Consider the following 12821-nt stretch of genomic DNA (forward strand, 5'->3'; position numbering starts at 1 on the left):
AGGGTAACTTTAGTATCTTACCCAGTCTCCTTCTCATTTAATAGTTCATCAAATGGTACCTGAGTCAAGATTTCCCTCCTATTTCTACAGTGCTGTGTTCACAGTGTGGTACTTAATTTTCCAGAATTGTCTATCTGCTTGAAATAATTGATAAAATACATTAAAAATTATGCTAATGGGTAATAGAGTTGGTATTTTTTTCAACCTGCCTTCTATGACCATTGCTAAACGTATGCGTTTTTAAAACAGAAGAAATATAATAGCAGTCTGCGGCTTCTGTTACTGACTGCCAAAGTATACCTACTGGCATGTCAGTGTGCTGGTACAGTAATAGAAACATAGCCCCTTCGACACCTTCTCAATTTAAAAGCATATTTTTATATAATTTTTTATGATACTGCTTCAACAGTAATATATTCCTTTTGCATAGCTTTGTTTTCTGTGAATAAGGAGTTAGGACCTTTTCTCTTTTGCAGTCTGGCATCCTATACACTGTGGACTAGATTCCATATTTTATTTTTTAAATAATACTTATTCAGCTAACATCAGAACACGTGCAATAATTGTATTCTGCCATGGTATCTCAGATCTGCCTGCATAAATCTTCTCTGCAAGCAGAAGCTCACTCTAATGTCCATGCTTTTCTTCAGTCCATCATCTCCTGTATGATTATATTAAAAAAAAAAAAAAAAGGACAAATTGTAATGGCTATGGGGCTAATACTAACAGCATCTTACCTGAGTCTCCCAGTAACACCTAAAAGAATCAACTTCTAGACAATGCAAATGGAAGGTGTTGTGTCAGTGTAATTTATAGAGTAACAATGGCATGGCACGTCCTTATGTAAGTTCTTCCCAGTTCTGTTGGTCATTTAGTTTGCTTAAACTAGCTTAAAAGTTAGGCAAGAAATTAATCAGAGTTATTTTATTTAAACATGGGGGAAGAGGGGAGAAATTAAAAAATGGGTGAATAAAATCTGTTCTTTTTCTCCAACCTGCTTTCCTGAGTAAGAGCGACTTAATTTCTAAAGGGTATTTACTTTTTAGTAAAGTCTTTTGGTCACTTAAAGTACATTTGCTTTTTGATCACACAAATGTATTTGTTTAAATGAAGGAAAATTTTCAGAATCCAAGTATTCAACATTTGACAAGCTTGATGATAATTTTATTTATGATGAAGTATTTCAATGATAACAGATGTGGCTGTATCACTCTAAACTAACTTTCATCGTACTGGATACCTTAATACTCTTGCACGTCTTTTGGCTTTTGCTCCTTTTAACCTCTGAATTCCTCCTTTTAGGGCTATATCAGTGTAAGTGAAATTAGTGAGCTGTATGGCAATTCCACGAATATATCCCCTTCCACCCAGCCCCTCACAGATGCTGAAGCAGTTGCCACTGAGCCTTCCACGGCTGTGCTGACCAGCCAGCCACAAAATAAAGAGGTTTGTTTGAGAGATGTTTCCCTTTGTTTGCATTGTTCTTTCATGGCTGACTTTTTATGTTCTTTTTTTTTTTCTTTTTTTTGGTAATTCAGTATGTAACAAAAAAAATGGCCCAGAGGCAAACTGCCATCTGCCAGTTACCAAGTCGGATAACAGTTTACTAGTAAAGCTGAAGGACAGCTTCAGTTGTAAATTGTCTTTGACGAAATAGATGGGACTTTGAAGGCCAAAAAACCTGAATGTTTATGACCCAAGCAGCAATAAGTGACAATCTTTGCCTGTCAAACACTATAATGTAATGCACCTTTGGAGAAACAGTCTGTGGAAACATTTATTGATTACTCATTCAGTGGTGCGTAGGTGTTACTTTTGTATGTTTTGCAGCTTTTTTTTTTTTTTTCTTTTTCCCCTTGTGAGGTGGTAGAAGAAGTATATCTTGAATACTTGGGGGAGATGTGTACCTTCTACTTACCTTAGCTGTTCCACAGAACCTGTCCGATCTGTGTCTTCTAGCTTACTCTCTCTTTTTCTCATTCTTTGTGATGTTTTTGCCTTTATAATGACCATAGCAAATTTTGAATATATCCCCTTTTAAAGGAAAGGAATAATCTTATGAATGTAAAGCTGCCTATCTTTCTGTTGCAATAAGGCAGCAGCAATGGGTTTAGAATTTGGCATTTCTGTGCTACTTCTGGTAGTTAAATACGCATCGAGTGTTGCAATACAACGCATCTTTCCTGCTAAATGCTCCAACAAATACAGTGCTAAAACTGCAGCTTGTATGTGCCGTATCTTTTGAGCAATTCCAGAAAGAAAACTCTATGTGTAATTTCTCTTTTTTCTATAAAGCTAAGATCACCAATCTGTTCTGGATTTGTGTTTCCTCACTCTCTTTCTCCTCGCTCTATTGCTCAACTTCCATCAGTCCATTGGCCTGAGGTCATGGCTACTCATGTAGATCCTATTCCTTTATCTGATACACCTCCACCTCTGCCAGCTAAGAAACACCGCAGGCAACAACAGGTAACAGATTAAAAGCTGATAACTTGGGATTATTATTTTTATTTGTTTTTGTTATGGTGGCCATGGATTTGATTTATCTGCAAAGTTTTTAGAGTGAAATGATAGATCACTAGTTGATTGTGCTTGTGAAGTGTTGCACTTAAAGGCTTTGCTCTTTTAAAAATCAACACAATACATTATAGAATATTACTGAACAAAAATTCTACATATATAAACAATCCAGAGGCAAATACTAATATTTAGAAGCCATTGTAACTGACAGAAGACTTGCAGCAATGAAGTACAGGTGGCTGCCTTTCAAATCCTAAATTAATTTTTCATACACGTTTGAACAGAGCCTCTCAAAAGCTTTTTCAGTTTTAATCCACCAGTTCATTACAGTAACTCGTAAATAAATGATTTTCTGCATAATCCACTTGTATGCTAGACTTGAGTTTTTCAAAAAAAATTTGGTACAGGGACATGTACACAAAATATGCACATGAATTTAATCTATTTTCTTAATCAGCATGATTTAAATGTGATATTTGTAGAAATGCTGGAAAACATTATGCAGCAGGAGGTACTCTGTATTTTAGATTTTCTTCTTCCAGTGAAGTTCCCAGACTATTACTTTCAGTATATTCCATATAGAGCATAACTGAGCAAGTAGGTCAATTCAGTTTGTCAAAACTGTGTAACAAATTATATTTGAAGCATTTCAGAAATCTGGAAGAGCGAAAGAAGCAGCACAGGGAATGCATGTACATGAGCGATACTTTACCTCGCAAGAAAACAACTCCGTCTGTGTCGCCACACTTCAATAGTGCTACACTTGGACGAAGCGTTGCATCTAAAGTACGTAGTTGCATGCTATTAGTAGCCTTCCAGTGTCTATATAAAAACATGTTATGTTAGAGGTAAGGTTGAGTAGCACTGTAAGCATTAGGTAAACCCCTAAATTCACAACTGAAACTGACTTTGAAATAAATTTGGGGTTATTAACATGTGGAAATATCCATATATGGGAATATTCCATATGGGAATATCCATATCCAGCCTTTCATACTCCCGGCCTTTATTCTGACCTCTGGAAATGCCGTGCTGCAAGAGTGATCTTGCATTTTGATTATTCAAGGATTGTATTTCCAGGCTGTTTTAGTTTAAATTCATTGTAAAGACTCAACAGATGGTTTTCCTTCCTACCTAAGGCCTCTAAATGCTAAAGCTGTGTATAAAGTGAAAATACTCTTTATTTCTGGCATGGTAAATCAACAAACCGCAGTGAAGTGGAGATACTGTTTGGAAAACAATTTGGTCTAATAGAGACTGTGCACTACTGAAATGTCCATGGCTCATTGATATGATGTGACCTTGATAGCCATGACAAAGCAAGTTATTTTACCATTAGCTGCTGCTACAAAAAAAAAAGTCTTGAACTGTAGTTTTAAGCACTTATTAACAAAATTTCCTGCAGGGACATTTACCATTAGGACAGAGCAACAGCTGCGGCAGCGTACTTCCTCACTGCCTGGCAACCATGACCAAAGAGTCAGAGTCGAGAAGGATGCACAAAGGTAAGACCTTTTAATTTGATTCATTGCTGTTAAAATTCAGCATTTAATCTTTCAGAAAATGAGTCTGAAACTGGTGTTTCTATAATCAGCAGGGCTGTAAAATAAAAGTTTCTTTCTTGGTAAAAAAAGCAAGCTCTATATGTAGTTTGCAGGTATCAGATGCTAGGATGCTGATGTAGGCACACATTTAGTTTTGAAGTACATGGTCACCAAATATAATCAAGTAAACAAGAAAAGTATATTGAAAAATACACTTTGGGTTAACTGTGTAATTTCTGTGAGTGATTTTGAGGCAATATATTAAAGATCTTACATGTTGCTTTCTTCTTTCTTCCTTTTTTTTTTAATAATTCTTTTCATGTTGTGATCTCAAGAATTGTTTTTCATGGCCATGTATTTTTGACTGGACAAAGTAATTCCCCAGACAGAGATTTAGTATCATGACTTACCTTTGAGAATCTGTAACTGTGCTATTGTCACCGGTCTTAATTATTTGGTTAGAAAATAGTAAAGGAGAGAGGTGTATTATCATGGATAGATGGCTGCATTTTTGTAGTAGGGACATGACGGTTCTGGATCCAAAAGGAAGTTACATCTTTGAAACATGACCTTGTAGCTATGGCATTCTGTGTCTGTTGTTTGTCTACTTGAATCAATACACTTAATTTCTGCTTTAGTGAGATGCATTATTCGTAAGTGTCCCGTCTTCAAATGGAGTTGCTTCAGTGCCATCTGTCAGTTTCTTTTCTTTCTGGCATCTGCAGCATCCTTATTAATATAAATGCCAGAGGTCATTCTGTAGAATTGCACTGCCTAGGCCTGAGCTGAGATAGGATCCATCCTGTTGTTACAGGGCTTGTAAGAGCTAGCAGCTGTTAAAGGGCAAAGAGCCTGACTGAGGTCAGCCATATGCACCAAGATGACTCAGTGCAGGCGTAGAACAAGCTTGCCAAAAAGGGATTATGACCTACTACATTTGCTTTGTAGAGCTGATCCAGTTGTGATTTGGTTTTTCTGAGCTTTAGTTATGCAGTAGGCCTTCCTTACTTACCCTGCTGTGGCTAACTTATCTTGATATATTTCAGACGTGATACAAAAGGAGCTTCATGCTCAGCTTGGAAAGCTGCTTTGATGTAATGCATTTGCAAGGGTGGAATTGCTTGCAGGTATATTGATACCCATTGTTATGCTGTTGTGCAGAAAACACTTTGTTTCAGTTTGAAAATCAGTAAGGTTGGTTTGGCTAAACTTTGATGACAAGAGATCACATGTTTAAAATTGGCAATATTTTTGTAAAATGGTTGCAAAGGAGCATTAGTGTGCAACCTAAAAAACCAAAGTGTTACCAAACCTAACATAGGCAAAGATAACAGTTTAAAAAATAAATTGATCAGTTTTAATGTTTTTTTTTTTTTTTTTTTTTTTTTTTTGGTCAGCATGCAATTAAGAAAATCCTAAGAGTATGGACAGATTTCTTGACTTAAGAGTGAGGGGGGAAAAAAGCCCAAACACCCCACAAACCAAAACTGAATTATGGCCTGACAAAGAAAAGAGGCAGGGGAGAGCAAGAGATGTATTTGTTAAGGCACTTGGCACATGTGCCATGAGGAACCATGTGTGCTATACTTCCTGCCGTACTAGAAGATGACCATTAGTCTTTGAAAGATACAACAATTTGAATGGAAATACTAAGTTATTAAGAAAAAATATTTTAAAAAATTATAAGCTTTTCAAACTTTTTTTTTTTTTTAACTCCTACGGAACTCAGGAAAAGCCAGAAAAGGTATGAAAACATCCCTTTATCTGGCTGTGTCTATCATTGTCATGTTTTGGCAAAAGTATGGATTGCATCAGCACTATCAAGTAGTTCCCAAAATCTTGGAAAACTTTTAAATAATTGTTAAATAATGACAGCACTTAAAAGATCCTTTTTTTCCTGCTGTCAAATAACCTGTCACAACAAAACTTGTGATTAATGCTAATATCTGCAGAGCTACAGCTTTTGCCGGCCTAATTTTCTGCTTCTTTGCTCATGGCCGCACAAGTAGAGCAGAAAATTTAGAAATCTTTGCAAATCTATGGGTGACAATGACAAGGTAGACAGACTTGGGCTTCCTACTTTGGCATGATTCCATACACAAAATGTATCCTGACATGTTAATGTCAGTCTTCAAAAAAAAAAAAAAAAGGAAATAAAAGAAAATGTTGTACCATGATTGTTTTTATGAAGTACTATTTTTTAACATACTTGATAGTGCTACTTTCAGTAACAGCTTTCACCTATAGTTCTGACCTCACCATAATTTTGTGGTGATATATCTGCATTTTGTGATTCTGCAATAACTCTTTTGGATTTTTTTGGATGATACGGCTTTACAAATATTTCCAATATTTTGCTTAACAATATGGCTGTTAAAAGTGTTAAGTTTGCTGGCTTACTACATAGAATATAAGCCAATGCAACAAAAACATTTTAGCTCTTGGATCAGCTTAAACTTGTCTGAGATAAGTCTTGGCTTGTGGGAAACTTTAATGAAGTGCTGGATCTTACGAAGAGTCTAATGTTTTTAAGTGCACGTTCCATGAATAGGCACTTGAGCAGTTAAAAATTCCTTAAGCAATAGCTTGTGCCTGTGTGATGTGTAAGTGGGGCTGTAATGGGAGCAGGTTGGTTGTGAGGTTTCTTGGTGTCTAGGAGTATCCGGAGCTTTGAAGTGCCCATTGCTTACTGCACGATCGCGTTTAGGCTCTGCTTCTGTGAATGTTTCTCATTCTGCGAGCTAATGACTGTATGTTTCTTGCAGTATTTGATTACCTTTGCATGATTACATAAATTTAAGTGACAAATGTTTTACTTAAACGTCATGGAAAGCTGACTTTCCTGTAGGAGAGTGTTTGTAGGATTGCTGTGTATGCCTTTTAGATGGGTCTATTTTTCAGTGAAATATAAGATACGAAATTAAAATTTCTGAGTAGTCAAGGTTTTGTAAAAGGCTCAATAGAAAAAACATTCATTTGAAGCAGTTTCTTTCAGTAATTTATTTTTACTTTCTTCCCATAATGAATAATTGATAACCATTTTACAGGAGCAGTTAGTCATTCCAAAGGTTCGAGTATGAAAGGTAATTGCATATCTGCAATAACAGCAGCGTTTGCCATAATAATGGGGAAAAAACTCAAACTGCACATATGAATCAGTAACACCTGTGCTGTGTGATGCTGTTTATAAATGCTGAAGTGTATTTGTGTCCCTTTTGTCTCTTTGACTAATAGGTGCAATTGAGCTTTTATTGAAAATTAGTGTTCTTTCAAATGGTTAGTCCTATTAGTTCCTTAGAAACCCGCTTTAATTGTCTGTGAGAAACCTTTGTATGGTACAGAAAAAAGTGAGGAGGAAAGAGTAAACCATCTGCCTTGGAAATGCTTGTAGGGCATGATTTATTTAATAATATGCTTTAATTATTCAGCTTCAGTCATGGTTTTCAGATATCTTTTGGAGAATATTATAGCCTTTCCAAGGTAGAGCTGCAGTTGTTGGCTCCCTGAACTGGGACCCCCTGTGCTGTGGCATGGCAAAAAATACTAGACAGTAGCCTTGTATGTGCAGATAAAGAATGAGAATAAGGTAGGAAAATGTTCCCACTTTAAGCATGTTTTCCTAACATCAGTGTCTTAATGATATCTAGTAAAAGTTTTTATCTGGACTTTACTGCATTTGTTCATTTGTCTGCATTTTTCCTGTGTCTGTTTATCTTAAATATGTGGAATGTCAGCGGCTGCCTTCCTGTACGAATGGGAGCTTTTCATGTAGTCTGACAGTCCTTCCTAACCTCCGACCTTGCCACCAGCTCAAATTTTCGGTCAGGAATGTGTAGATAGTATTATAAACTTGACTGAGAATCAGAGCTGTGAGAAAGTCTCACTTCTTGCATTTGCATTGATTGAAGGAAAAGATGAGCAGTGCAGTTGCATTTGTAAGCACATAGATTAAACAAACCTTAAAAGGGCACTGTAAAATAACTTGAGCAGTTAAAATGACAACTGTCATTATACTCTCCTCTTCATCAGGCAAGCTCAACAACCTCTCTGTAAGTCTGCATAAATACTGCTGCATTATTTAGAAAGAGCAATGGAAACATGAGATAAAAATAATTCAGAAGAAATATTTTTCAAAGGAAGCATACCCAAACAAAGCTCATTGTGTTCAAGAAGGATGACTTTTCAGGAAGGGTGATTTTGTGGAAAAACAACAAGACAAAGAACTTAAATGTTGTAACTTTGCAGTTACCAGAAGGCAAAGTTCCCCAAATAGACAAGAAAAAAAAATCCACATTCAGTAAAATCAACCAAACAAGTACTCAAGACCATTGATGTCAAGACTTCTTTTTTCCCTTTAATTTAACTGGTTTCAGTTCTTCTAGATTCCTGAATTTAGCTGCATTACTTTCCAGATTAGGCCTAATTTTCATTTTAAAATGAAAATTTCATTAATTCAAATTACATTTTCCTAATACGCATACAAGAATACATATTGAAAAGTCAGCCATACTAATCTGCATTTATTTGTGTCCGTCATAGATAAAACAGGTATTTAAGGGTTTTATTTCAGTTATGATTAACTTGTGAAATTAACCGTAACATTGTAGTACCTTGGTCGTAGTGCAGTTAAGACTGAGGTGATGTTCAAAATGCTTGTGCTGCTGGCATGTTATGTTCAGGTCACAAAATTTCTGTGTAAAATAAAAGTTTCCTCTGTTCTCTGCAGGATATAATCATCAACGGATCTGTGAAAACCAAAGGCAGAAGTCTCCTGAATTCTACAGCAGAACAGCATCCGAATCGAACGTATATTTGAATAGTTTCCATTACCCAGACCGTAGTTACAAGGACCATGCCTTTGATACATTAAGCTTAGACAGTTCTGACAGTATGGAGACAAGCATATCAGCATGCTCACCAGATAACATTTCCAGGTCAATCATCTTTCTTTCTGATGTCATAATATCATAGGGTTATAACAAAAAAAGAGAAGATGGTGATGCTATGGCAATGTGAATGCTGCTAACTGGTTAAGAAAATATAAGGTCATTAGATAGGCTTAATATTTAGTATTTGTGTAGCCTTTCATCATCAGATTTAACTGTCACCTCACCTGTTTATTTAAAGATGGAAAATAAAAATATGGAGAGGCTAAGCGATATGTTGAAGGCCACAAAGGAATCAGTGTCAGTCCTGAACTGAAATTATGAAGTTGTTGATATTCTTTTCAGAGTGGGTAATACCTGAGCTTCCTTCCCTGGTCACTACTAGGAAGGAATTTCCTGTGATAGGAAATACCTTGAAGACAGCTGCTGGCAAAGAAGTACATTTGTTCTGCAAGTCCAGTATGTTAACTTACTAGACACTTGTGCTGAAACACTTAGGGCTCCTCTGATGGTCTTTTTTGCCCCTTCTTCTCCCTTTTCTGGGTCAGTAAAAAAACAGGAGATGACACTGAAAGGCTTAGAGCCCTTGGCTGCTTTTCTCATCCTCACTTGGATGAAAAGACCACTCACCACTCCTCAGATGAAAAGAACATCAATGATCAATGTTAAAAGAAACATCCAATGGAGTCTCAAAATTGTGTGAAGACAATTTTCTTCTGACAGTCTGGTTTTAATGATAGCACTTTCATTTCTGCTCACAGTCCTGCCCCAGCAGTTTCACAAGCATAAGTGGAGGCTGATAATTAAGTACAATGTTGTCACAGGATTAAGAATCCCTTCTGAACACAAGGACAGCTTTTTTGGCTAGCATGTTGTGTTTTATTCAGCATCTGTTTCCTCTAACAGGGTATCAGCCCACTGATTTCCTCTTGCAGTCCTTATCACTGCAATGTTAAGGGTTCAGAAAATACCAGTGGCACTGATTCTGCTGGCTGGTTTTTTTTGGTTGATTGGTTTGGTTTGGTTGGTTGGTTTTTTAAAGTAAAAGCATTAGGACTCGGGTTTTGAGGATTTTTGTTTTAAATAGATACACAGTGGGCAAGTTTCCGATAGCTGGAGACAGGCTGGAAATTAACTCTTATCTCTGCAGTGGTATGAAATCTGTCTCTTTTTGACTTGCTGCTCTGACCATTTTGGAGGAAGATGGTGGGTGACTGAGTTCCCACGGGGCCATCTTGTAAGTGGAATCTCCAACCCAGGACTGGGGAGCCCACATAGCTGTTGAATTTCACTGGTACAGTTTGCCCATCTGCCACCCTCTGGCTCTTCTGCAGCTTCCCACCAATGCCAGAAGAAAAAAACAAAATCCAAACACAAAAAAAACTCAACCCATACAAAAACCAGAAAAGGACCTAATATAACAGACACTTCAGTTTCTCATAAGGCAAAGATTGATGAGGGAAGAAAAGAGCGTGGTCTGAGTTCATTGACAAGTCTTGGAAGATAGGCGGTTAATTTTCCTTGACAAAACTTCCCTTAAGCAAAATGAATTCAGATTGGTTTAGGTGGTACTTGAGAATCTTTTCTAGTCATATCAGACTTTAAAGAAAAACAATTTATCTTGCTTTGTTCTGACACATTTAAAATATTTGAGGTATATATTACTTTGTATAAGGTGAGAGAGACCTTTTTTTTTTCTGAAAATGCTTAAAATCTGCCTGTTCTCAAAATACAGAAGAAACAGAACTACTGTAATCATTCATCAACTCACCAAGCAGTAGTTGTTTCAAGATTCACTAGCAACTTAATTTTTCGTGGTTGAAGTTTCAGAGATTATGATCTTCAGCTATGCCTTAATTTCTGTGAGCAAGATAAGCAAATCAAGGATGAAAGAATTTAACTAAGACAAAGTATTAGCAAGTTTTATATGCGAAAACCTAGTGCGACTGACTATTTACTGGTTTGCTCAGATGATTTAATTTATGGCTCCATTGCTTTTACTGAAGTTATTTCACCCAGATTCTTCTGGCCCATCAATTAAACATAGTGTGGCTAAACTTGGCTTAGGCATTTAAGTCAGTGGCACCCTTTTTTTTTTCAGAGACAATAAGCTAAAAGCTCAGGCTATCTAGCTTAGCTAGATTTCAGATGGATTACACCTTTTCTGCAAGCTTGGGTTAAATGAGGTATGTTATTTTTGTATTGTGTCCTCTCATGAAACCTACCCCCAGTATCAGACAAAGAAACATGTTCTGAAGACTGTCACACTTCTGACAAAAATCCTGGTCTTACAGACATAACTGTCAGATGCGTGCTCAAAAATGAAGGATGTTTTTCTTACTATTTTTCTTTTCCTTGCCCAGGACACATATTTGGACTACTTCCATTCTACCTGTGTCCCTTCAGAGTTGGTGTGTATGCTGTTAAGTAGGATGAACGATTCTGCCATCTTCAGCAGTTTGTGGTATCAGAGGTAGTTCAAGCCTCTGCACATAGCTTATGTGGCAGGGGGGGGTGGAACTAGACAAGCTTTAAGGTCCTTTCTAACCCAAACCATTATAGGATTCTATGGTCTGACACCCATTTCCACCTCAGTGGTCAGATAGCATTTTCAGTGCAATCTCAGGTCAAGTTTCTCTGTGCCCTAAACATTTGAATCCATTCTGTTTCCTCACATTGTGCTTCAGTCTAATGGCATTATTAATGGTAATACAGTAATATTTAACATCAACAGTTTTTCTTGAACAGCATAAGGTGCAAAATAAAATAGAGAGCATGCCATGGAAATGTCACAGTTGAAATGGTTGGTAAATTGAGATGAAAAAAAGAAACTGTATTGGAGAAAAGAAATGAAAGGGGAAAAAAGGACAGGCAAAAGGGGATAGCTGTGTTCTGCTGGGCCAGGATCTAGCACTCTTTGCAATTAACCTTCTTTCTTTGGCTTGCCAGTTACTTTAACTAGTAGATCCTTCCTGACACTGCTCTGTCACTGAATGGCCTTTATGCATATCTCTTAACCCTCCTTATTTTTATCAAGCCTTTTTTGATGATGAGCTCATTGAGAAATGAAGCAGAGACAGTCTAAAGCCAGAAAGACTGGTATATTCAGATGGCTACTAATGCCACCTCTGAGGAATGGTAGTGTGTTCTGTTAGGACATGGTGACCACCTCTATCTACATTCTGTTATCTGGGAGAAGATGACAGATCACAGGGGACTGACGAGATGCATTTTTAGGCACTCAGCAGTGCATTGTTCACAACTCTGCATGGGGAATGTATACATAGAGAGTATACCATATCCTTTATGCATCATTTTTTGTTAGGGCCTGCTTCACTGAATGGGATCAGAACAATATCAACTCCATTCTTAAACTGTCTAATGTTGGACTGTAAAGTATGTCTTTAAATACCAAGTATTCTTTTAAATAACTCTGGTTTGGTTTTTTTTGTGTGCAGTGCTAGCACTTCAAATGTTGCAAGAATAGAAGAGATGGAGAGACTTCTGAAACAAGCGCATGCTGAAAAGACTAGGCTGCTTGAGACCAGGGTAAGCATAATTTTAGGAGTAAAACTAAGAGTGGCCATGTTAGTTGGATAATATCCTCCTAAATGCAATATTGGACCTTAAATAGTTTACACTTAATAGACACTTTAAAAATTATCTCTCCTCCCTTAGTTTGGTCTGGTTTCACCCTCATACTATATCTTTGAGCCCATTTGCAATAGCTGCAATCTTAATGGATAAGCTGATGGCAAAATCCCATCAGAAGCTAGGCAGCATTGTTCCTACACCTGCTAGGAGAGCTTAAGAAGAGCTTAAGAAGAGCCTTCATTTCTAGAGTGGTGGCCTTCTACGACAGGGCCACAGT

The 12821-nt window shown here is 37.0% G+C and overlaps 1 protein-coding gene across 1 annotated transcript in view; it reads left to right on the top strand.

The window, feature by feature from the left end:
* LOC104463514 (pleckstrin homology-like domain family B member 2) overlaps positions 1-12499 on the top strand; it is a gene marked incomplete at its 3' end in the record, with an annotated part of 48900 nt that extends 36401 nt beyond the window's left edge. Inside the window, 6 exon segments of the mRNA XM_010075885.1 lie at positions 1303-1416; positions 2296-2469; positions 3166-3306; positions 3926-4025; positions 8791-8998; positions 12409-12499. Of these exon segments, the coding sequence (XP_010074187.1) occupies positions 1303-1416; positions 2296-2469; positions 3166-3306; positions 3926-4025; positions 8791-8998; positions 12409-12499 (828 nt within the window).
* Between the last annotated feature and the right edge of the window lie 322 nt (positions 12500-12821).

Source organism: Pterocles gutturalis, unplaced genomic scaffold (assembly GCF_000699245.1).
Source record: "Pterocles gutturalis isolate BGI_N339 unplaced genomic scaffold, ASM69924v1 scaffold3073, whole genome shotgun sequence".
Taxonomy (NCBI): Eukaryota; Metazoa; Chordata; class Aves; order Pterocliformes; family Pteroclidae; genus Pterocles; species Pterocles gutturalis.